This window comes from Talpa europaea, assembly GCF_964194135.1.
Source record: "Talpa europaea genome assembly, chromosome: 3".
Taxonomy (NCBI): Eukaryota; Metazoa; Chordata; class Mammalia; order Eulipotyphla; family Talpidae; genus Talpa; species Talpa europaea.
Genome location: NC_140069.1, coordinates 46,976,726 through 47,003,408, shown reverse-complemented (window position 1 = coordinate 47,003,408; position 26,683 = coordinate 46,976,726). Strand labels below are relative to the sequence as shown.

The following is a 26,683-nucleotide window of genomic DNA, read 5'->3' as shown; positions in this document are numbered from 1 at the left end:
TAGGCTATCATCGCGCTGTAGATGCCAGCCAGGAAAAGGCGTCTTTTGACCTACGTTCCAAAGAGCTAGCTGTGATTCTAAGTCGCGTTCTCGGCTCGCTGCCAACCCTAGTCACAGACAGGCGCTCGCGTGGCCGCGCTGCCAAGGTCCTTCCCCCCGTTCCCTCAGCGGCAGGGCTGTCCTCCGCGGCGCCTGACTGCAGGCGGGCCGTTCAGCGCGCCCTGATTAACGAGAGTGGCGAGCGCGGGGCCGGCGAGGGCCGGACAGTCGAGGAGGATGGCCGGGGCGCTGCGGACCGCTGGGCCCGGCAGGCGGAGGTCGGGACACCCCACGGCAGGGGGCGTCAGCCGCGAAGGGAGGTGGGACGCGGGCTGGCGGCTGCGGCCACGGCCATGTGAGAGGGGCTGCCCCGCCGCGGCTCGGCGGACGGCGGGCGGGCGGGCGGGGGGCTGGGCCGGGGGCGGGGTGCGCCCGGGGGCGGGGAGGGCCGGGCGGAGGGAGGGCCGATGCCGCCGCCGGCTCTTCCCGGTCGCGGGTTATATAGCGCTGAGCGTGGAGCCCGCTCAGAGGCGGCCGGGAGCGCTCCGACTTGCAAGTGGCGCGGCGCCGCGGAGCCGGGGGCCCGAGTGACAGCCGCGGGGCGTGCAGGGCAGGGGGACACGAGCCCGCGGGGGCAGCTGCAAGCCGTTGGGCAGCGCTCGCCTGCGCGGAGCGAGTCGCCCCTTCCCGGCGCTCCCGCTGCCCCGCACCCCACTCCCCCACCCTCTCGCAACTTGGGTCAAGTTGACAACTCCCGCCGCGGCCCGCCGGCCGGGGCCGTCTCGGCCGCGCGCCCCTCCCGCGGGGTGAGAGGGAGCCGCGGCGCCGGCTCCGGGGACGCTCGGGCGGCGGCGGCTTGGCCATGAGGGCAGCGCGCGCCGCCTAACTCGCGGCTGTCACCGCCGCTGCAGCGGGACCGGCCGGCCGGGCGCTCCGGGACGGGCGGGCGGTCGCCGGCAGGAGGCGCCGAGCGGGACAGCTGCCGCGGCGGGCGCAGCCCGGGGCCACCGCGCGGAAACCGGGCGGGAGCGGCTCCGCGCGAACCCGGGGCCGCGCCACGCACGCCAGCCCGGCGGGCACCTCGGGGACCGGCGCGGGGCGCAGCCGTCTGGTCCCGGCCGCTCTGACCAGCCCCCGGCGTCGGGAGCCCAGCTGCCCGGCGCGGGGTGGGCGCGGACGCGGGCGCTGGGCGCGTGCGGGGCCCGGGGCGTCGCGATGAACATCGTGGTGGAGTTCTTCGTGGTCACTTTCAAAGTGCTCTGGGCGTTCGTGCTGGCCGCGGCGCGCTGGCTGGTGCGGCCCAAGGAGAAGAGCGTGGCGGGCCAGGTGTGCCTCATCACGGGCGCCGGCAGCGGCCTGGGCCGCCTCTTCGCGCTGGAGTTCGCCCGGCGCCGGGCGCTGCTGGTGCTCTGGGACATCAACACTCAGAGCAACGAGGAGACGGCCGGCATGGTGCGCCACATCTACCGCGACCTGGAGGCGGCCGACGCCGCGGCGCTGCAAGGTAAGCGGGACCTGAGCACCAGCATTGTTGGGTCAAGCCGCCCCCCACCCCCGAGCCTTTCCCCGCGGGGCCCCTAAACCCCACTGCGGTGGTCGTGCAGCTCTCCAGGGAGAGATCGTCACCACTACCCCCCACCCGCCACCTTGCGCGCACCGGTCGTCTGCGAATGGATTTTGCCCTCTTGCGCAGGATCACGATCGCCTCCGTGTTACAGGAGGAGAGTGCCCAGCCCTGGGCTTAGTGCAGGTCCCGTCCCTTTGCGGAGAACTATCGGGTTTCCTAAACCCTTTGATTATAGGGAAGGCTGAGAGTACTTGTTACCACAGGTTTGAATCCTGAAGAAATGCTTGACTCGCGTTTGCGGTGGGAAATGAGTGTCTTTGGGAAGTTGATCTCAGATTCCATTGATGCGTGTATGCAAGTTGCTGAGGTCCGAACCGCTTCGAGGAGGGCAACACTGATGATTTCACCCGAACTTCAGCCGCAGGAAAATAATTAACATTGTTTCGCCCGAGAGTAGTGCCTCAGTGACATACTCGGCCCGATTGAAAGATGCCCTGTCTCTTAAGGGACAGCATTTGAATTATTCAAGCCTTTTTGTAAATTTATTCCATGATTTTTGGTAGCCTCTGAAAGTGTACGTTGCAGTATTTATTAACTGACCTGAATCTGAGACTTTTTAAGGAAAACCAAAGTGAAGAACATATCCAACGGTAAACTCTGGGCCAGGAAATTTGATCATGGCTTGTGCTTTTTGACAAAAGTTTTCAATTCCAGGGAAAACACTGAACTACATTAATTTGAGCACTGGCCCTCCCACGTATTGCTCATTTGTCACCAAAATAATGGCACCTGTCTTGTAGGTCAGAAAAATCAGACCTGAAAAATTTTACATTTTCAATGATGGCATGAAACGGTAGCAAATACAGATTTTCATGTTTCATGCCAAACCTAAACTATAAAGTTATTTGCTTTCCAGGGAAATTATTTTGGTTTTTAAGTTGAGCTCCTATGTAGTAAAATTGTTTATTTACCTGTAAACTTGATTTATGTGTGAAGGTGCTTTGTAGGGGAGTCCAGCTACTCTGGTTGGGAACGAACCAGTGACCTTCACTTTTTTAATGAGAAACTTTAGGCTCATTTCTTGGGTGAATTCAGATGATCAATTACAGTTGGGTTTGTGAGTCTTGAAGTGAGTTTCCATTTTTAAGAGTGCTCGTAGTAAAGAGTAAGAACCATTTCTGGTCATTGTTTCCATCCATGCACCCCTGAAAAAAGAGTGTGTAGTGTGTGTGTTGGGGGAAGGGGGTATTAGTCTCTGGGCTGAGATCAGTTTTTTCCAGGTGTCTTTAGCTCCAGGAAGCTGATCCCATGAGGTCTGACTTGTATTGGGCTTGTCACAATTACATGATTTTCCCCAAAGCAAAGTTATCCAGTAAATTGCTGTAATTCCCAAAGATTTGGGGGGGGGGGGGAGTGGGGGGGGGGAGGGAAGGCAGCTGTAAGTTCAGTCATTGGCAAGCTTTACAGTGTTAGAAATTTGAAGCTCACTGTAGTATTTTTGTGTTGTGTGATCTTTGTCCTACTGATTGCCATGTGACTTATGTTTTGTACCCTCTCTTCCCCTCCCCCCCCCCATTCTCCTCATTTCGACTTCTGAGGACAGCTGGGAATGGTGAGGAAGAAATTCTGCCCCACTGTAACTTGCAGGTTTTTACCTACACCTGTGATGTAGGAAAGAGGGAGAATGTCTACCTGACGGCTGAAAGGGTCCGCAAGGAGGTTGGCGAGGTCTCAGTCCTGGTCAATAATGCTGGCGTGGTCTCTGGGCATCACCTTCTGGAATGTCCTGATGAGCTCATTGAGAGAACCATGATGGTCAATTGCCACGCACACTTCTGGGTAAATATAAACATCCTCGTTTTTATGACTGGGCCCTCTTCAATGAGAAGGTTGGGAAGGAGGGAGACTTGAGCACCAGCCAAAAGCCACCTATGCTTTTTCACTAAAAGCTTCCTTCTTATTCTCTGTCCTCCACATGGTGATTATAATGTATGCTGGTTACTATTAAATAGTTGTTTTCTTTTTTTCCACTTAATTCAGTATTTCTTGAAAGAGTAGAGAACTGAACATTTTGAACTAGTTGAAAGGTTGCCATAAAAAAACAAGAGGGAGCATAAAACTCTGGGTTTGTTTATTTTACTTTCTGTTGAGTTTGTAAAACATTGGTTGTTCTTATGAATTCCTAAAGTCAGAGTTTAGACTTCCAAGTTATTGCTCAGCCACATTTTAGAAAGTGCCAGAGATTCTGAGATCAGCATTTGTGATCCACCGGGAGTGGTCAGGCCACCCTGGCAGTCACTGAACATCATTGACCATCCGCAGGTCCGTGGAATTATCCTCCTGTAGTATATCTCAGCTTAGAAGATGCCTTTCTTATGAGAACAAAAAGTTACGGTGATAGGACCACAGAGTCACCATATGAGAGCAGGGGAATTGTGAGAGCTAATGAGCCAGGAATTTAAACCCTGTCAGCTTCTAACCATCAGGGCTACCATCTAAGGGTGATAGGCAGAGGGCCTTCTGCTGCTCTGCAGTTCTTCAGCTGAACTTCCCTTCAGTGGTGGTATGTGTAAAACTTTCCCCTGCAACCATACAGTCGACCCACTTTATTCTTTTCTTCCTCCACGGTATTTCCCTTTTACTTTGGTAGACAGGTAGGGTCTAATAAAGAAAGGGTAAGGAGATAGGGTTGGTTGGTTGGTTTTCCATAGGCAGATTACTTTGTTAGAGAATACAACAAAGAACTGTTTCTCCTAAATAGGTCACATTAAACCTCATTAATTTTTTAGTAACTTCTTAAAAACTTAATCTGGCTTTAAAACTACTTATTCAAATGTTGTTCCCAAACATCAAATCTTTTCTTTGCTTCTGGAAGATTATTTTCAAACATGAACTATATTTCATTCATTTCCAAACCTCTAGAAATGAACATAAAAATGACCCGAGATAACTCATAGTTATGTTTTAAACCAGTAAGGGGATTCCCAAATGCAACTTGGGGAAATTTAAGTGTTCACAGGTGTGTGTTGTGTTCAGTGGGGGTGGGGATCTGAATTAAAGTCCTTGTGCTGCAGATCCATAAAAACAGGTAGCAAGTGACAATGAGGTGGATTAGATGAGTAAAGGCTACCAGTACAATTGAATAAACTTGGCGATACAGTTTATCAAGAATCTTATGTATTTATAAACTCAGTAAAACAAATTTGATTAAAAAAAAGTAACTTGTAGGTACAGGCATAGAGATTCTGTTAATTTCAGATACATAACCATTGGTAGGCTACTTATGAATCACATATACCAAAATTAGGGTCCCCCCCACCCACAACGTTTGACTAAGATGATTCACACATTCTGAACTGTGAACTTTTACCTACACAACATACTCTAAAGTTTAACCACCTTACCAGCATTTTCTGCATTTTGCTTAATTAAGAAAATATCAAAAGTAACCAGATTTTTAATGAAACCTCCTACAGTGTGCAGTTAAATACTTTTATTAGGAAAGCAGGTTCTCTTTTCTACACATTCTATAAAATGAGAGCTAATATAGAGTGTGTTAAGTGCAGAAAATCCATAGCCTTAGCTTTGAAAATGCACATCAATTGATATACTATATCTCTAACATTAGGTTTTCTAACATGAGGAAATTGAATCAAATCTCCAAAAGAAAAATTATTCTGGAACTGGATCTATATATCAAGGAGACATATACCACCTTCTTCATGTGTCCTTACTTTGCTTTGAGATGTTGCTTAACCACACAATTTAGGGAGTTCTTGGAAGCCTTGGCAGTAATGACGTCACTTCATATTAAAATATGGGAGGCTCCTGAATTCTCCAGCTGTTTTTCTCCTAAGCATCTAAACTTAAGAATTTATTTTCAATATTGAGTCAGAAAATTCATTTTGGAGCTGGAATTTCTGACTTTTTGCCGAGACTTACAAACCTTTTCAGAAGTTGCGGTCTAGCAAGTAAAATTTAAAGGAAGACTTACTTTAATTTTTACAGTGATTTCCCCCCCCCCACCCCCCTTGAAGGCAGTGTGTGTGGCAGGGGGGTGGGGAGGGAAGTTTAATGATGTCAGAGTCACCAGATTTCAGCTTGTAGTAACCCTCTTAGGTAAAATGTTTGTAACTACAAACAAACATTTTCCAGATGTTTTCCTTCCAGAAAAAATAGCCATTGTATCTTGAACTATATCTGGGTAAGATAAAGAAGTTGCCCCATACATTTTAAATAGTATATCAGCAGAGCAGACTTGTTCAGCCTTTTGAACAGATCATCTTGAGCCAGACTTTTAAATAGCAGTTGATATCTGTTTTCATAAAATAATAAATAGTATGTTGGTCCTGTCTCAGAGTTAGAGTCATATGCAGTGAGTTAGAAAACCATGCAGATTCTCACTGAAAAGCTGTGCATACTCCTACCTCCAAACCATTCCTCATACTACTACCCGTGCTGGAAAGCCTTTTTCCTTCCACTTCATATACCTTTAAAAGGCTAGTTCAGGTTCTTAATATAACCTTCTCTCCCTCTGCAGCCTTTCCTGGCATTTCTGCACATTAGAGCTGAAAGGATCTTTAGAGATCTTGCCCAACCCCTTGTTTTCTGATGAAGCTGCAGTTAAATAACTTGTCTAGGGCTTTTCTCTTCTTTCCAATAGTGTATTCCCGTCTTTGTTATCATTCCTATCCTTAGGTGCATTGCATGTGCTCTGTGATATAACTTTTTATGCATTGTGCCAGTGAGATCCCAAAGCAGATGGCAAGCTGCCTGAAGGCAGTGTGTCATATACATCTGTTTGTTTTCCCCTGCCTCGAACAGAAATCTACTCATAAGTCACACAAATGTTTTATGATAAAGGCTAGCTTCTGCTTTAATATTTAACCGATTCAGAGAGTGCTCACATGGATCTGTTTTCTGAAGTCTCAAAAGGTGAGCAATTAAGTCAGACTCATTCAACCTGAGTCAGAATGACAAAATGTAATTGGCTTGCATTTGTTATTACTGTGTCTCTTTATGTTTTCCTGTAGCATTTTTCGCCGCCCCCCCCCCACTCCCATGCTCATTTTTACTATAGCACATTGACTCTATGTGTTGGTGAGGCTAGCAACTTTGAGAGGACTATTGTTGATGTATCAATTTGAATTAAGCTCAGATTGTGTATGGCAACCACTCATATTTCTCAATGAATAAGTCTCAAGGGGAGGATTCCTACCACAACTCCTTCCTTCTTGACCTCATACTATTTCTGTAGACTTTGTTAAGTTTTTACAATATTTGGCATTCTACACAGCCTTGCAGTCTGCTATGACACTTTATCTTCAGTGTTTTATCACCAGCAGTTCTAGGAACCTTCTCTTAGTCACCAGTCAAGAAATGATAGATTTGGGGTAAGTTCTTGTCAGCATAATCTGCCAGGGTTAGGACAAGACCACGGAGGATGTATGTAATACAATGCACTTTTAATTTTGGAATAATCACAGACATCTTTCACTTAAGCCCTTTCTGTATCTCAGTGAGATGGAAAAACTTGAGAATACTTTCTCATCCCCTTTGATATAAGGAAAGTTCCTCCAAACAGAAATTGCAAGCCTGCATTCTCCCCACAATATTAATATTGTTTCACTTGTTATTTTTTTAAAGGGAGTAGTATCTTAACTTGTCATTTTTAAAAGACAGAGTTTATCGGTAGATCCTTTTTGACCAAAGAGCTGCTTTTGGCCTCTATAAGTAAGCAGCAGAAATGATCCCTAATTAACCAAAAAGGGGAAGCAAAGGCATTTAACTCCAGGCCTTTTATGTTCTGAAGAAATTTTGCATGGTAAAGGACTAAATCTGTCAAATAGCTAGTCGGTAATTTACTTCTATTGATATGGTAGTCAGACAAGATAATTGGTAGTTAATTAATAGACCACTTAACTTAAAAGGTTTCACAGTTTTAAAATACTAATTACTGAATTAGGCATTTATCTATATCCAAATGTCTAAAGTCTATTTAGTTAAAATCCATCCAAAAGTAAAAGCCCACCAGCTAGATCTGAGTAATGCAGCACTTAAAGACATTAGTGCTGTGGTTGTATCTAATATCTCATGAATGGTCCGTAATCATTAATGTTTAAGTTCTTATGTGATTTACTGGTTTTTAATCTCATACTGTATTCCTGTGTTCTCTGGTTAGAGAAACCTAGTTTTGTTGAAAGCCTCTTAGATATTGAAGTTTTTAGAAAAATAATTTCTAAGGTATCCATGTGAAACCCTTTGGTCAATACTTCCTCCTCTATACCATAAAATTAGGAATTATTATACTAAATGTATTATTCTATACTTACATAAAAATTTTAGTCTTACTTCCCTGCAGATAGCTACTAAAACTTTGAATTTATGCCTGTTTTTAGAAATCTGTACCAGAACTTTCTTCTACTATTAAATAAATATATGTGTAATAGTCAAATGTTTGAACTTTAGAAATAAAGACATTTTTATGTCTTGAACTGAACTATAAATTGACAAGGGTAGGCATACTTTATCTTATTGTTGTGCTCACAGTTAAGAACTGAGTAAAACATCTTTCTAAGGTAGCCACTGTTAGGGTAGCTGGGACTGTATACCTCACAGGGTGGCCTCAAAGTCTTTTCCATAGCACAATATAAAATGCTCATTGAATTTTGAGTTTCTGTATTTGATGTATTACATGCTGGACTCAAATTTATCGCTATTAGAAATCAACATCTATGACATGATCAGATGTCACCTTATATAACTGGTATATGTGGGGAACCATCCTATAAAGTTTCCTAGCACTTTTGATCTATCATACAATATGTCTGATTACCTCAGTTGTTTAGAAAATATTGCCAAGTAACCAGTGTCACATGAAAAAAATGGCAGTGCTCCTTCATTGCCAAATCCAGTGTGCAGCTTAATCTTTCTACAGGCTGTGATCATGTTAACCATCTCTTCCAAATTCCAGTGTTTGAGCTTCCATGATAAGTCTGCTTCCTCCCCCTTCTCTTGCTATCCTCCCAATCCTTTGAGCCTCTCTGCTTTTAAAACGTAGTGACTCTTTTTAGGCTTGTGTGCATAAAGTTCTTCTCACTGTGCACCTCTAGGCGGGTAATCTATTTATCAGTAGCTTCAACTGTGATTTTTAAGGCAGTTCCCACATTCCTATGTTCCTTACAGTCCTCAAAGCTCTGGAGATCTCAAAACTGAACTAACTCCTTTTTGCCCCTTATTGAAATCTGGTATCACCAGTACCAGGTTTGGAAACATCAACAGTATCTTTAATTCTTCATCTTCCATGAATTCCTGGCTCACCAAATCCTGATTGTTTTATAGCCACCATGTACTTTCATCCCTGCCTTTCTATTACTGCTCCGTCCTGTGTACTTCCATCACATCTAGCCTGGACTCTGGAAAAAGAGTCTCTGAACTTCTTTCCCTATTTCCAACCTATTTTCTCCAACCTGGGGTTATGTAAGCACACTTGTTTGTTATGTGCTTGCTTAGAGATTGACTAGAAGCTGCCCAAAACCTTTGTATTTTCACAGCCTGAATTCCAGGTTCTTTAGGCCTTCCAAAGCTGATTTCACCTGCCTTTCCAAACTCCTCCTCCTTTATATCCCTGGTATACCCTAAACTCCAGCCTGAATGAGTATCTCACTGTGCCCAGAAGGGGCTCTGTAGAATCAGTTGTTCGGCCATTTGAGTCCTGTCTGACTTGGAAACAAAAGAAGTTGAATAGTTTAAACTAAATGTACCACTATTCATGAGAAAGAAAGATACATTCAAAATTGTTTCATGTTGACTTAATGGTATCTTTATATATTAATGGAGCAGTACTTGTAGAATACTCTCAAATTCCTGGTTCAGGGAATGGCAATTTCTTGTTCGATTGTGTGTTGTTTATCTTCATTTCTAGAAGCAAAGTTGATATTTGTTCTTTTCTCCCTCGTTATTTCTACATCCAGGGTTTTATCCATTATCTTCCCAAGTAGAAATTAATCTATAGGACATGTCAAAGTGGAAGCATTCTTTAACCTGTGCTAATGCTAACACTGATTGAAGAGCTTTTTCAAAAAGGTTGAATGGAGAGTGGCCCAGCAGAGTCCTTAGTTATTCATTGCAGGACGGGGTCCCTGAGGCCTGGAGAAGAGCAACAAACCCTGTGATTAGGTGTTTAACTGCTCATATTCTCTCTATTTTTCTCTTCCTTTAAATTTGTTTTTTCCATAATCATTTTTCAGATTTTAAAAATCTTTGGCAAATTCTAGTGGATTACCTCTAGTATTACCTTTAGTGATAACTAATATACCTAAGATAAGGCAATCAGAAAATTCCTTTCAAGCAATGTAATAACCTCACTTGGGAGTTAGACAAATTTTTTAAAGTAGGAAACCCCTTTTAATTTTTTTCCTTGAGTTAAGGAATATTAATAACAGAATCATCAAAAATTTCTGCTGTAGTTTTTTCAGAAACTAAAATTAAGCGTATTTAAGTTATAAGTAGCCAGTGTGCCTCTGTCTAATCCAGATGCCTGCCTGTACGGATAAATGTGTAGATGAAGTATTTTGCTTGTTTTCTTGTTTTAGAATGCTTAGTGATAAGTAGATACCCATGACTTTGGTGCAGTTACAGCCACTGGCCTTGGAAAAGTCCATTGGAGCCTGAGTTAAGTCTAAATACCCTGGATATTTTTAGACCCCAAAATTGTGCTATGCTGAAATTCCACTAGGGGGTGTACTGACAGGGTAGATTTGTATCTTTCTTCCTTCTACACACAAACACTATTTTCCCAAGATAAAGGACCTTTTGTAGCTAATCTTTGGAGTATGACAAACTCTGATAGTCCTTAGGAAATTGGAAACTATTCCCTGCTCAGCTGAATGGGTTCAGTCCTATATTTTGAGCCTGTAACTCCAAGGATCAGAGTAAAATGTGTTAATATCCCTTGGTTTAATCAGTGATTTCTTAATCTCAGAAGTTACTGTCGTAGTTAGTTATTCAAATAACTAACCCTTTCTGATAGTTTCTATTAACTGACCCCAAAACTTCTTTTAGACTGAGACCCTTTGTAAACGTGGCTGGAAAATCACTCAAAATGGGATTTTTTAATTCTTTCTTTGAAAATATTCAGTATCTAGAGAAGTAAAGCTTGCAGATGGTCCCTGTTAAAGCACAGCCTTAGAGAACTTCCCTGTGACCTAACACTCTTGCTAAGATACCTTTGTTCAGGGTCAGGTTATCAGAGCATGGCCTTGGGATTTGGTCACATTTGCCCTGACACACTTGGCCAGCCAGTTCTAGTCACCTGGATCACTGGGTTAATGCAGGGTTACGCCATCTCAGCACTGGAGGGGTTGCCTTTCGAATGAAGGACTGCTAACATCTTTTACTTGATTATCTTACCGAGCATGACCCATTCTTTAATTTTTTTTTTTAATTTTATTTGTCAATTCTCTTACAACTCAGGTTCACATCTGTCACGGACCATTTTCCTAAATGCTCTGAAACTAAAATTAAGTGAACCACAAGGGAAAAATTGAATATCCTCTCATAGTGATCATAAAACTTTCAACACTGAAGTAAATGCTGCTAGAATATTTAACACATAAGCGCAATTAACTGAGGCAACCTTGAGTGCTGTCAAATTAGCCCAACTGACAAGCCACTTAAAATGAATTCACATTTGGAAACAAAACATTACTTGGTATGTGAAACTTTCAAAGATCACACAATGATGTGTGAAAGGTGGCAGCAGTGTTAACACTGCTTGGCTGCTTGGTAGGTTTTGTTTTGGGACGGGGGGGGGGGGGGGGGGGGAGAGTTTGGATTTTGGTGGCTTTTTGTGGTTTTATTTGTTTGTATTTGGTTTGGGCTTGGATAAAATGTGAATTTTTGGCCTTTCCTTCAGATAGCTTAGTACTGGATTTTTTGAATATTAACGTGGTTCAGCTTCTTAATGTTACACTAAACAATGAGGCTCAGAATAACACTTCCAAAATCAGTGTTAATGAGAAAATATCTGTGGTGTAACTTATGTAAGCACGTTGGCATTTTGAGGACAAGTGAAACCTAAAATTCAAAGCCTGAATTTTCCCACCTGCAAGTTGTAATTAGCATACTGCCCCCTACTGATTTTTCAAGGAGTTCTACCATTTCTTGGGAAAAAGAAACAAGGTATCAAAAATTATGTTAAAATAGTTCTGTACTAATGTTTACTATCTGCATGTTTGCTGGACTCTCCTTCAAGCTTTGTAATTCATATTTATATTTTAAAGGTTGTTTTCTGCTCTTAATAAAACAAGATGAAGAATTTGAAAAGAAGTGTTGTTAGAAAGTACTTGTTATTGTTGCTTCCCAGCATTATCTAGGATTTGGATGAAAGGGGGCAAGGCAGCTGAAACAGCTGCTTAAAGAGATGTTTTGAGGCTACCTCTAGTGGTCAGGTATTTTTGCAGGAAGTGTGGTCTGGCCCTGTGTGAAGGGCAGGGAAGCCTGACAGCCATACATAGTAAGAGCAAGAATTACAGGAACCTAAAGACACAACATAACTAAAATATAGCACTTATAACCAAAATAGCCTATTGAATATATGCTTAATGAGACATGTGCATTTAATAGACCTCAAGTTTTATAAAGGCCTTTCATAAACACTCTTCTCTCATTTGAGCCTCACAGCAGCTCTGTATTAAGTAGAGCCATTATCCCCATTTTTATGGATGAAGAAACAAACTGAGAGAAGTTATGGATCTTGCCTAAGGTTATCACTGGGGAAGGAAGAAGCTAGGACAAGACTGTCATTCTAGGGCTTTAGTTTAGAATCTCTACAAATACTTAACTGGGCTCCATCGTCAAAATTCCTAATAGATTTTCCTATGAGTCACTTGTGCTTCCACCCTTGATATAATGTAAGAATTCACCTTCACATGTTGATTTTTTTATTAGCGTAGTTAGTTTAGCAATGACCGGTTAATCCTATGTTAATATACTCAGAAAGTTTCCTCCATTAATTAGACAAGCATGTAAAATTCTAGACTAAAGAACCAATAACACACTACAATTTTTATTACCGTAGCTCAATTTACGTGTTTTTCTGCACCTTCTCTTTAATTTTCCATGATCTATATCTAAGGTGGTCACTTCACTGAGAATAGTATTATATATCCTTAGTCCCCCAGTATTCTACTCTTCCTAGCTTGCTTATCAACATTGACAAACTGGACATGAAAAGTGGGAATACAACAGGTTCTTCTATGAAGGAAAATCCGAACAAACATCTGTAAATTCTTGTTACTGAAATGTCACTATCAGTGTGGTTTCAGTTCAGTCCTCCCCCTCTCTCTGCCCACCCCCCATCCTTACCCCCTCTTATCTCCTGGAAAACATAAGACCATTTTTTTTCTCTTATATAATGATCTTACTGGATCAAAATTCCAGGTAACTCCATAAGCTTTGCCTTTGGACTTGCTATTCATGGATTTTCATGCTTTGGACCTACTATTCATGCTATTCATATTCATGGATTTGTATAGTTCTAGCTAGCTGACTCTAGCATCAGATTTTTAAAGGGGTAATTTTTTTCCTAGGTGAAATTTTCTCTCAGGCTTACTGAAGCATAAAGCTTCAGAAAGGTAAAGAAGTAGAAATTAAAAAGGTAAATGCTGAGATTAATGTCTAATTCCTTGTCTTGAAATCTAAACCCTCAAAGCTTCTGTTGATGAGGGGAAAGAGTTTTGAAGTATTCTAGGTTTCATTTTGAGAGTTTGTTCAATGGGTTTGGGCGTGCAGTGTCTTAGTCAATCCACACTGCTGTACCAGAATACCATAGACTGAAAAACTTAAACACACATATGAATGGGGAGGGGAAGTGTGGGAGGGGGGTTCCCTAACATTCAAACCACAGCAGAGGAGCTTGTTAGTGCTAAAATTGGATCCAAGGCAAATTTGCACACGGTAATTGAATAGACTCCTGCAGTTGTTTATACAAAACTCTGAGTTCTGACCAGCCTTTGAACCAAATTTCATCTGCTAAACATGGAGGGGAAGGGTGTGAGAAGTGGAAGATGAAACTTCCTAACCCCTAATGTTCTCTTTCAAAGAACCTGGGTGTAATAGAGGATGAATAAATTAGTCTGCCTGTTTTGTTGAATTTCTAGAAATTGATGTGAAGCCGCTTGAAGTTGGGAGTAAACAGACACCCAGCTCATGTAGAACCTTATGTCCAGTCTCTAACCCCGAGCACTAGCAGCATCACCTGGCCAAGCTGCACACTAGACAGACTCAGCCGCCTTCCCAGATCTGCTGGATCAGAATCTGCATTTGATTCAGCTCCCAGGTGATTTCCTAATGCACATCAAAGTTTGAGAAGGAACTCCTCCGGAGTGTTTTCTTTCCTGCTTCTAATATTCTCCTTCTACCTGCCGTTTTACTTCCAGAGCTGTAACTAGCCCTTTAGGAATCTTCTAGACTAGGAAAATGTCAGTACTCTGGCCTCCACCCTAATCTAGGTAAATTTTTTTGGTTTGGATTCTAGCACAATGTCTAAATGGAAGAGTTCACATGTTTTCCCTTTGGTTGATGCGCCCAGGATGGAGTTTTCAAAGTCTTAAGCATCATGGTAGAAAGTCAAGGTCATGTATTGAAGAGCTACATTGTTCCTGCCAAGGACTTAAATGCCAGTCTAGAAAGAAGGGCAGGAATCTTGCCTGTTGTGCATACCCCTTCTTAACTCCTGGCCCCTGGCATATAGTCAGCATTCAGTATTGGGTAAAGGAAGGAATGGTATCTCACAAACACGATACCTAAGAGGAAGTTTTCCTTTTTAATTTTTACAACCTAATAATGTTTTGGGTAGCTTAGCCAGTGCTGTGATTGATAAATGATTACTGTTAGTTCTATTTATACTTTAGTACTCTTCTGTGAGGAGGATAGAATACATCAGAGCAGTTATTGGATTAGCATTATTATCCTTCAAGATATTTCTTCATTTAGTAGTAGAGTGGTAGTTTGAAAGTGTTGGCATAAACTAAAAGTGGTGGGTTTTTGTTCCCAAATTTGTGGAATTTTTTAAACCCAGAATGTCTTCCAAACCTAGAAAAAATATGTTAGAATATGAGAATTAGAGATTAGAAAGAATTATTGCTCAACTATATGGAACTTGATTTGCCTTCTAGAGAGTAGTTCTCATGAGGGCCATTTCCCCCTTGGAGTCATTTGGCAACATCTGGAAGACATTTTTTGCTCATCAGAACCAGTGTGGTTGTTACTGGCATCTAGTAACCAGGGATAGAGACCAGGGAAGCTACTAAACACAGTACAATGTATAGGACAGCTCTCCCATGACACAAAATTACCCAACCCAAACATCAGTGTTGCTGAGATTGAGTTACTCTGTTCTGGAACACTAGTTCTTGGACTTGGCTACATACTGGAATCACCTGGGAAATGTTGCCTCCTGATATGCAGTTCCCTCCCTGTTAAAACTGGCCTGGGTACACCCTGAGCATCAGGAGCAACTCCTCACCATGTGACTAACAAGTAGCAAAGTCTAAGAAGAGCAAAGTCTGAGAACCACTGATTTATAGCTTATGGCTTCTAGGATTCTTAAATTTCTTTCAGAGCTCACAAAAAGTATCTTTAACAATGCCTACTACAATGTAGGTACTTAATAAAACATAGATAGTAATTAGGTTCTAAGTTATTATAGTGGATGTGCATACTTAAGAATAACAAGTTTTGAGGAGTAAGCTCTTGATTGTATTTTTTAAGACTCCACAGTACGCAAACTAGAAAGCATTTGAATTTGAATTATTTACATAGACAAAACACAAGGAATGATGGAAAGTGATCATGGGGGCATTGCTGGGCTGTGCTGTGGGCCAGAGGGCAGAGGAGCCTTGCCACTTCAGACTGCCTGCCTGAGCAGCGGCTGAGCTCCTTGCACAAGGTTATGTCTCATGAAAGTGGTTACTAGTCACTCGAGCAGAACCAAAGCCTCTGCCCTTCGGCGGCTCCGTCTTTATTACAGTTTCTGAGCTGTGAATTGAGTGGGACAAAGCAAAAAGATTCATGACAACCTGTTGTTTAGCAGACTATTTGACTGTAATTTTGTGGGTTATTTTCATTATTCTGTAAGCTGTTAGATCAGGGCAGGGGCCAGAGCTTGAAGCAGCTCTTAGATCACGTCTTTGATTACCTAGGACTAAGCCAAGAGTAGAGTCAGGGAAAGTCGCATTTCACAAAAGTTGGTTATCATTCATAGTTTTCCTCTAACACATTGTGCTTCCGTGGATGCAAGTAAAACCAGAAAAACAAGGATTTCTTTGCAGATAACTTGTATTTTTTTAATGTATAAGAAGCATGAATTCAAGTTACATTATTTTAAAGGGCACAGTCATGACACATATAAATGTTTAATGAATACATATTTTTACTACTCATCAGATGCTGGCAACTGCACCATGGAGTCGTACCTTGCTGAGTCATTTACGAGAGTGTTATGCAAGTCATTCCGCAGTGTTACGACATGCATTTTGAATATGTGGTAGATATTGAAGAAAGAATTAATGGCTATAAGTCATCATAACATTTTTGATCTAAGAAACCTTAGAAATAATTTCATTCCTTTTAGCTTACAACTAAGTTAACTTAAGATTGAGGAAGGTAAAGTTATTGGCAGTCAGAACTGGGTGGTTTCTGGACCCTGAAAGCCAGGGTTCTTTCCAGACAGACTGAGTGTTAAGTCACCTTCTTTCTGGTGTTTCTGCATAGCAATTCCTAAAAATATAAGGGAATGCTGATATCTGAGTCGCTGCCTGGGGGTAGATTCGTCCAATGTGTTAACATTGGGAAGGCAACTTAATGAAGCATTTATTTTTGCTGAATAACTAATGGTGTCATCATCTAGGTGTTCATTTGAAGAGCCTAGCTTTTTTATTAGCTTCTTGGTTGCAGGGCAACTGTAGGAGTATACTTGTGCGTGTACATTAAGTATTAACTGCTGATGCCTTCAAATTTTAAACTAACTCCAAAATAATAATAAAAAGGATAGTAGATGTAACATTGGTATAAATTTGGATATTGTGACATATTCTTTAGTCTTCCCTCTACTGTTAAAGAGAGTGTTTTTCTCAATCTGATAGATTTTGAGACCATTTTGTTAAACCTAAGAAAGTAGTTTCAGGCTTCAGTATTTCAGTATCTTAGAGCTCTGTTGCATCATTCATCAAAAAACCTTTCAGTCTCTACAGATACATCCTAATAGAAAAGAAAAAAAAACAGTTATCTGGCTATATAAATTCAGAATTGATGCTAGCAACTGCAATTAAAATATTTAAACTTACTATCATTAACAAATATACATTTAGGTGTCGATTCCTTTTTTTTTTTTTTTTTTTTTTTTTTGTGGGACCCTCGCAGCCCAGCGCTCAAACGCTGTGCCACCAGGGGAGGCCCTCAATTCCTTATCAAAGATAATTGCAATATGCAGATCTTCAAGTAACACTTTATATGGTCAAAGTGAAATTTCTGAAGTTTGATAGTCAATACTATATTTATTAAGCAGATAACTTTAAATCTATATTAAGAGTGTCTATTTTGCCATGTTCCTTTTTCAGGTTAGCTTAGTGGTATTAGCATTTTACATCTTTGAACACACGTTTTTCCTGTTAACTTTTTACTCAGTTCACTATATTTTCAGTGCCTTCGATAGTTTGTACTGTTGAATATAGTTTTCGAGGAGTGGTGACAGAGTTTCCTGAGATGAGTGCCACCAGATGTCATTTTAGCCTTGTAAATAGCAATATGTTCCTCTGTGATTCCGATAAAGATAAGTTACTCTGCTATCAACACAGACCGGAAGAAAACATGTAGGAGAGTGTTGCACTATTCGGAGGTGAACAATACGAGTCACCAGTTAGATGTTCTTTGTTCAGTGGGGTCTTGGTTGTGTTTTCAAATTGTATCTATTACTCTTACTTGGAGATTCTGAACCAGAAAACTGTGTATGTGCTGATAGTATTAATCCTTCCCCATCATAATGATTTATGGTCCTCTTTAGAAATGAAAGTCCACTTTGTGCTTTGTCTCTTGATGTTCAAATGAGAGATAAACACACAAAAATGATTCTTTTAAAAAGATGCCTTTTCTTGGATTGGCCACAGAATAGACACAAAAGAATACAGCAGGAGGTCTTCTTCTGTGAGAAATTAACTTTGCATTTCCCTTAGTGTCCATAACCTGGAATTGCTTACAAATATGGAAAACACATTCTGGTTGTTTTACCTACACCTTCAAAATGTCATCAATCTTGAAATTTCAAAAGTCAGACTTTGCCGGATACCGCATTTCTTCACATTCTCTTTTGTTTAACTTTAGGCTAATTTGTCCTGACAGTGCAGCTGCAGGCTCTGCAATGCAGTCTGTCATTAAGAGCACCAAGAATGATCTGGAGGGTTGGAGCTGTTGGAAGTTAATTTGGCGTAAACCCAACTTTCAAAGATTCTCGAGATATGACATGTCACATCTATGTCCAGTCACACTTGTGTTTAAGAAGTTCTTGTTTATATTATAAATATGACCTTTACAGTTATCTTTCAAAGTGCCCAGTGCTTTGAAGAGGAACCCTGAGGAGCAATGGCAATATTAGACTTGTTAAGCATGTTTCAGAGGAATGTCAGTGTCCATTTGACTGTCCTTTTTCCTTTTTTTTTCCTTTTCAGTCACATTGTCAGCTGTGGCAGATTATGGTATTGGAGACTTGTGATAAAATTAATCCCAGATAATCAAAGTTCTAACTCCACAATTTTTAGCTAGAGTCCATTATTTTCCCTTTTGCAGATAATTTCTAGGTCCTTTTCAACTCTAAATTCTCTAACTGGACACACCAATTGGTGCATATTGGTAAATGACTTTGATACTCACTAGATCCAGAGTCAACCATATTTTCCTGATTACAAACTAGATGTCTTCTTTTGTTTCTTAAACATTTAAATGAGAGGGTAGAGCTGTGGAATGGAGTGCATTTCTCTGTATTAGGTTAAGTGTCTAGCTAACCTTGCCATTCACCATTGGCTCCAAGTAACTCTACTTCATATCCTTTAGAGATCCCTTTATTAGTTGATAACTCCTAATCTAATAATCCCTTCTTAGAGTGAAGCTAAAACAGCAGTCCTGGTGGTCAGTGAGTTTTCTGAGTTGCCCCTTTTGGATTCACCAATGGCAGCATGTGCATGAATTTATACTTCAATGTGTGTGTACTTGAGATTCACCCTTTATATTCTTCTAACCCCTCTTTGAGACAAAGTTAAAGATCACAAACCTTAGCTTGAACTGACTGGTGTCATGGCAACTAGCACTTCACCTTTTGCTGGTCCCCATCTCATACATGCTACAATATTTGTGCACATTAATAATTCATTGCAAAGTGCCAGATTTCTTTGTGCTGTCAAACTGTGTCAAGGACGGAATATGCTGTGCTATCTCAGATGTCATCCACCAGACTGTTGAGGGCAAGAGTAATTAGAGAAGAAAACTAGTCAGTTTGGGAGAATTCCTGAAAACTAGATGCTTTCTAGCCACCCATTTATAGCATTTATCTTGTAAAGTAAGAAACAGAATTAGTGTTGATCAAAGTTTATTTGGTAATGTGCCCCAGACATAAGGCAGGAGTTTGGTTGTGGAAATAACACTCGAGCAGTAATTGCTCGCCTTCATTCAGGCAGCAAAGGAAATGATTAACAGCCTTATTACTTGATCACGTGACTCAGGCTCCACAGTGAGCCCTGAAAACTCAAGTTTAAAAAGAAATTTGAGTGGTCCTGGTGTGAATGCTCTTATCCTGGACTTGCCTTTGCCAGGCACATAGTAGGTAGTGCTTGACACACAGGCTACGGAAGACCACCGGTCTGGGTTCCAAGGCCAACTGTGGCTTTAGTTTACTTCACCTCCCTGTTTCCTCAACAGTTTGTTTGTTGTCTCGACATAGTTAGTGGTTGTTGTAGTCACCGTAGTGTTAGGCCTATAATCGGCAAGTCTTTCTAAATAAAGAATATTGACCTTTGTCTTGGAATGTAGAAAATGCAGTGGTGAATTGGATTTCATTTGTACAGAAAGCCAAATTTGTCCCTGATTAGACATAGAAATCACATATTTAAAACTAAACATTGACTTGCCACTACTTTAAAAAAACAAACAAACAAACCCCTTCCTCTTAAAAAAAAAAAAAAAACTCATATTGAAACAAACCTGTACCTTTACTAGCTACTTAAAATGAAGTATATTTCCCTGAAAAACATGTTTACAAACCAAAATTGGGAAATATTTTAGTCACATAACCGTATTTGGATTCCTTTTTCCTTCAAATATAAAACCAGTAGCTTAATTGTTCCTCCAAACCACTTTGGGGAAAAGGGAGGAACCAGACCCAAGTCACATTTTTTTAGAATATGCAGCCATAAGTACTGTGCTTTTGTGTAGGTTATACTAGAACTCTTTTATATTTGTTGTGCTGATGTAACACACATTTACTGCTGGTGAGTGTAAATTCTGCTTAGAGGCAGGAATGGTATTAGCCTCCATTTACCCATCATCATTTTGCCAGATAATAATACAGTACCTGCATTTAATAGATGTTCAAGAAATACTTGTTGAATGAATTAAGTTACTACCTCCAGACTAATTTCAGGAGAGGGAGGTAGGGACATTAATCCATTTCAGAAACTTGCCACAAATTAAACTTAAAAAACAGTTAGGAACTTGTTAATCTTCTATCACCTACCTTTATGTGGTGCTGGGGCTCTGGATTAGTCATTTAACACCTGCAGGCAATGATGTTGAACATGAATAAGGGTAAGATATTAGAGCCAACCACTCAAAGTCGTGTTACTCTAGTTAGAGCTCACTGCCAGCTAGAATTGAAGTGGACACTAACCTTGTGAATGAGTTTTGTCAGGTAACCAAAGAGCAAATTCTTACTGCTGTTTTGTATAGTGTGTCGTTTCTTAGGATATAACTGCATAGATTTAATGCTAAATCTATCCCTGTCTTCTAAGACTAGGCAAATTTTTAATACTTAGAAATATCTGGATAACATCAAGAGTAACATTTCATACTTTTTAACTAATCATCACCAGATACTTAGGATTCACATAGAATTGACTACTTAAGGATATGTTTTTCTAGTCTAAATTGGAATAGATAAGCTACCGATGATATTACTGTATTGCAATTCTATGACTTAATAGCTTTATATCAGCTATAGAGCCTAGTGGTGAACCTATAATGATTTAAAGTATCAGCTCTTGCGTTTTTTGGCTATCAAGCAGACAGACTTCTAATTACTACCATAATTACTCTAACCATTGCCTGTTACTACTACAAAGAAATAAAAACAAGCTGAGGCGTGTGTCTCTGTTGTACATCCAGCAGTGTGCTAGGTCTATGAAGTGCATGAGAATGGCCCTTCACCTTCATCAATGTCTAGCACCATTTAGTTGTTCTTGCTTAATATTTGAAGAATAATATATCTTTCCCAGCTTAGTCTGGGGCAACCAGACAAATATAAAGCAGTCAAAATCAAAACACCATAAAGCATATGAGTAGTATCCACTGTGTGTCCCAAATAAATATGAACAAAGTCTAGATGAGTAGAATAGTATTAAAGGCTAAACACCCTACCCACTTTCAATAGAAATTCATCTGGAGACTCAGTGATACAATTATTATAAAGCACTTTGGAAAGCATAAAAGACTTAAATATGCGATTAATAGTATACTTCAAATTTATGGGAGGCCACTGGAGGCAGGTTGTCAGAGAAGAGAAGAGTTCATGGGTAAAACCTACAAGTGAGAGTAAGTGTGACATGGGTAGCAACAGCAGGAAGGTCCAGACAAACGGGGTATGAATTGGAGGATAAGGGTTGTTGCGTGATGACCAGAAATCAGACTGGGGAAGACTTTAGGGTTCTTCACAAAGATTCCCCTGTCAGCTGTGTCCACCATAGATTGGAACATGGACTATCAAAATTAATGGAATACCTGTTTTTTGATCTGTACATACAAAAGTTGTAACAGATTAGATATGTATGTAAAAATGCCATTATCTGTTGTCAGGAAGTCCTCTAAGAAGGGAATGCATCTCTTCTTTTCTGTGTAGTGTTTAGGTTTTTGGGTTTTTTTAAATTTCATAAATCATGGGAAGCTGTGTTGGCAGTAGGATATAATTCAACAGCAGACAGATTGCTCTTTGCTGCTTTCTTTTAAGAAGCAGGTTATAAAACTGTTAGAAGCCTGGTAGAGTAGTTAATAGATCATCTTAAGCAATTTGAAGTAAATTTTTTTTAAACACAGCCTTGTGTGTTAAAGGCAAGCAAGCCAGATGAAAAAGAGTTTGGTGAATAAAGGAATTGGTGCCACCTCTGGTCCATTGCCCTGGAATGCCTGCCCCGTGTTCTGCTCCAGAGTAGCCAGTCACCTGCCTCCGTGGGAAAGTCACTCCCCAGTAAACCCCATAGAGGAGTGTAGTGGTTTAGAGTTCTGTGGGTTCTTCCCATTCAGAATTAACATTGACATAATTTTCACTAAAATGATTGTTTATCCTGCTTTTTAATGTCTAAAATACTTTACATCTTGATGGTACACTTTGGTTATAAAGCTTTGGGAGCTAGAGGATGATGCTGGTGTCTTTTTCATTCATGGGTTTGTTGGTATTCAGACATAGCCACAAGGCAAACAGTACAAGGCCGCTGTCCGTGGGTAGGCTGCACTAAAGTGTTTTGAGCATTAAAAAAAAAAAAATCTCTGACCTGGGAGTAGTTTAGATTAGCAGATAACTATCACTTGAAAGGTGATAAAAAGCCTACTAATGGCTTTCTTTTCATCTCTGGATACTGTCCCCCAGAGCTCTTGTATTACAGCCTTGTTGGTCACGGCTTATAATAGAATGCCATGCCGATGATACGGTGCTAGGTTAATCACACATCCTTAAAGGAACTTCTCTTTTTGCTAAATGTAAAATATTTTTAAATAAATTGGGAAATGTAACATTATGCTGGTAAAGGTTTGTTCTGGGATTTTAGATGGGTGTTAGATGAAACTCAAAATATTAGTTCTTAAAGCTTGAATCTTACTTTTCTTTCAGACCACTAAAGCTTTTCTTCCTACAATGCTGGAGATTAATCATGGTCATATTGTGACAGTTGCAAGTTCCTTGGGATTGTTCAGTACTGCTGGAGTTGAGGTTTGTCAGATATAAAGCATTTCTTTCATTCAATTGTTATATCTCATGACAAATACACCAGAATCTTTAAAGAATACTTGCTGCCTATATACTCATGAAAACACTCTACTTGTGTGCTGTTTGTGGTGTGTTCTACAGTAACCTGGTCCTGCTGTTTAAGTGCAACTCCAGGGCCTCCCTGGTGGCCTTGGGTTTGGGTCTCAGTACTGTCGCCATTACCAGCTGGGTTTGATCCCCTGCCAGGGAGCTAACCCACATATGGCACAGCAGACCTCTCCTGTCTTACCCTCAGTAGTGTATTTCAGTAGATCCACCTGTTCTGCTTCTCACTCTATCTCTGGTGAATCCTCTCACCCCCGGCACCCCTAGCCTATACCCCAGGTCTTCAACGCAAAAATTAAAAAAAAAAAATACTCTTTTAAATCATTCAATCAATTGATCAATAAATAACAACTCCACATGTTCTGCTGTAAAATCACTTATACTAGTTTGACAAAGCAGCAGCAGCAAGAGAAGTAGGAGGGCCAGTCCTCAGGATACCCCCTTTTCTAAGCAGTTTTATTTGATGACAGTGTAAAGGCAGAGGGTCAGAAATGAAACCATGAAGGGCAATGGCAGTGCCACAGGGAACAGATAAACGAGGCCAAAGGTTGATGTTCTGTTTTGGTCAGCTTGCCAAAAGTGAGCTATCTTGTATTAGCTTATCAGATGAGATAGTTCTGCTCATCAGTTGTGAGGTGTCTAGCATTGTCGAACTGGGCTTAATCAAACCCTGTTCTTCACCATCTTCAAATTTTAAAGCATGTGCGTATCTTGTTCTGTGCTACTGGTCTTATGGGTGCCTGTAGCATGAACTTGAAAACACCACTCCATGCAAATATACGAAGGACGCCAAATTGATGGCTTCTACTTTCTACATTTCCTTTCCTAAATTTAAAGTTGGTTAATAGAAAAGAACTTTCTTTCCACACCATGTTAAGTTATACTTAGGTTAACCTATATATACCTCAGTTAAGTTCTAGTTTAAATTTACAAGACATAGCTATCATTTCATTTTTACTTCACCCTAAAAAGAAAATAGGATCATAACAACATATAACCTAAGTTAGACTTGCCTTTGTTCTCCCAGCATTAATTTAAACAAACTGGTTTTTCAGTCTCCTTCACAGAGCAAGAGATCATTTGTAAATGTTCCAGACACTTCAAAGTGAGCCTCTCTCCATTTTTAACTTCAACTTGTTAGCTTTCATAGACTCCTTTGTGGTAACTTCCCCAAAGTAATATGATACTTCGTTGATGTGGCAAAAAGTGTTCATCTGTTTCTGCTGTTGCTTTGAAAATATTATTTCTGCACTGAACCACATCAGATATCCATCTTTTAAAATGCTTTCCTTTTCTTTGCTTAGTCACCTGTAACCTTTTATATCAAACATATAACCAAAGCTACTAGGACCAGGGAAACTTCAGTGGGTTTGTTTGGGAGATCTGTGCACATACTTAGCATTTCTTTTCTCTCTCCTCTCTAACTCAGGATTACTGTGCCAGTAAATTTGGAGTTGTGGGTTTTCATGAATCCCTGAGCCATGAGTTAAAGGCTGCTGAAAAGGATGGAATTAAAACAACATTGGTTTGCCCTTACCTTGTAGACACTGGCATGTTCAGAGGCTGCCGAATCAGGTCAGTGAGTACCTATCTTACTACTGGTGAAAAGCCATTTTAAAAATCATCTTCCCCTATTGGTGGAATATTTGGGATTGGAACATCAAACATAGCCTGGCACGTTATTATTTGACAGTTAACTTATAGTTTTCATTGGTTAAAGTTTATAAATTGAGTATGAGATTGATGAGAAACTGGTACCGCTACTGATTAATATCAACATGTAACCAGAAGTCAACTAGAAGCATCAGATAGGAAAGGGCTTCTATACATCATCAAGGAGAAAACATAAATACCCAGGATTTTTCTTAGGAACTACTTCTTTAGGAGTTATTTTGTTTCTTAATATTAATGTTGGTAAATAAACGTGAATTTGAGTACAAAAAATGTCACTGTCACAGAAAAGGAAGGGCTTTCTTCTATAAAGACCTTTAACTATAAACCCTCAGATTTAGGAACTTTTTTTACAGAGAGTATATGTAGCCAGATTCACTCTTAGAGAATGAGAACTGTTTAGTTTACTAAATGAAATAAAATACCCACATGCTTTGAAAGGAGGCATATGGGAATAAAGATGTCAAGTCACATCTGACTTGAACTAAGCAGAATAAACAAAACCATGAATGATTAAAAGGATACTTGTGAGGACATGCTCACTTTGAGGTCTTTGCTTGGATGAATTTGAAAGGCAAAGGAAGATAACCCAACCAGTTCCCTGTTGGTCAGGGCTGAACCTGAGCAAGCTGTGAAGTAGGTTGAGGGGAGGATGATTTGAGTCATTCCATCTCAGGTCCGGCTGACTCCATGTCTGGACTGGGAATGAAGCTGAGCTGTAGCGTGCGTGCGTGCGTGCATGTGTGTGTGTATGTGTATTTTGGGTTTGTCCTCTTGTGTACTTAGGGAACAAGTTGCAGAGGTTCCAAGGAGCTCTGTTTCCTATTTAGCATCACGGCAGGTGTCCAAAGCTGTGGCTAGACAATGAAAAGTGAAAGGAATAAATTATATTATTAGGTTATTTCAACATGTAACTGAATGAATTCAGCTGAAAGCAGAATATCTATGTGTACTTCATTTCAGAGAACCTTCCCTACCGCTACCACTTAAAGAAAATACCTTGGTTTTCTCTACTCAGGCACCCAGGAGAGTTTAGAGCTCAGGAAAGTTATGCCAATCTTTCTACACCATTATTTTAACTACACTTCATATTAAATGTTTGGCATCTTATTTGGATTTAGTATTTGCTATGCCAGACATCATTTTCTTTTTCTATTGAAAAAAATAGAAAAATAATTTAAAATACCTTTTAAATCATTTTTAAAACATGAATTTGTCATTTTACAGAAAAGTAGACTGGTTTTGATTAATAATGTATTCATATTAGGAGAATTTGGAAAATACAAGAAAACAAAATAGACCTAAAATCCTGCCCCTCACCTCTGATATCACTGTCAATGTTTTTATATGTATTTCCAGGCTTCTTCGCTATTTTGAGATAATTCTTAATTTTACTTTTTTAACGTATGAATTTCAGGAAAGAAATTGAGCCATTTCTACCCCCTCTGAAACCTGATTACTGTGTGAAGCAGGCCATGAAGGCCATCCTCACTGACCAGCCCATGATCTGCACCCCCCGCCTCATGTACATTGTGACTTTCATGAAGAGGTAACTGGGGGGTTCCCTCATGAATGGGGTCATTCTGTGCCTACCCCTATGACTTGATTAACACAAGACTTCTCACATTTGCTAATAACCCTGTGGCTTATTTTTTCAGCATCCTCCCTTTTGAAGCAGTTGTGTGCATGTATCGGTTCCTAGGAGCAGACAAGTGTATGTACCCCTTTATTGCTCAAAGAAAACAAGCCACAAACAATAATGAAGCGAAAAATGGAATCTAAGAATCTTTTTTTGTATGGAGTATCATTTCTATCAGAAGACGATCAAGATATTTCAGTCCAGTCCACTTCAGCATTATTAACATTCTCTGGATTCTAAATCCATGTTGACTTATTTTTAAATCAACTTAAAAAAAATAAAGTGTAAATTAACCAACTAGAATACTGGGAAAACGTGATCCGCAAAAGTGGGCATAGGTTGTTGCCAAAGGAGTCCTTACAGGCAGAACCCTAAAACCAGACATTTTTGACAGGCACTGTGCAACATCTCCAGGCTACCATTA

General features: G+C 40.6%; 1 protein-coding gene across 1 annotated transcript; it reads left to right on the top strand.

The window, feature by feature from the left end:
• Positions 1 to 1,121: 1,121 nt before the first annotated feature.
• RDH10 (retinol dehydrogenase 10) lies at positions 1,122 to 26,402 on the top strand (the record flags this gene model as incomplete). Its single annotated transcript, XM_084230026.1, has 6 exons — positions 1,122 to 1,543; positions 3,210 to 3,445; positions 22,749 to 22,847; positions 24,379 to 24,524; positions 26,038 to 26,169; positions 26,279 to 26,402. Exons 1-6 carry the CDS (start codon positions 1,255 to 1,257, stop codon positions 26,400 to 26,402), a joined length of 1,026 nt encoding a protein of 341 aa, XP_084086152.1. The 5' UTR covers positions 1,122 to 1,254.
• Positions 26,403 to 26,683: the final 281 nt, after the last annotated feature.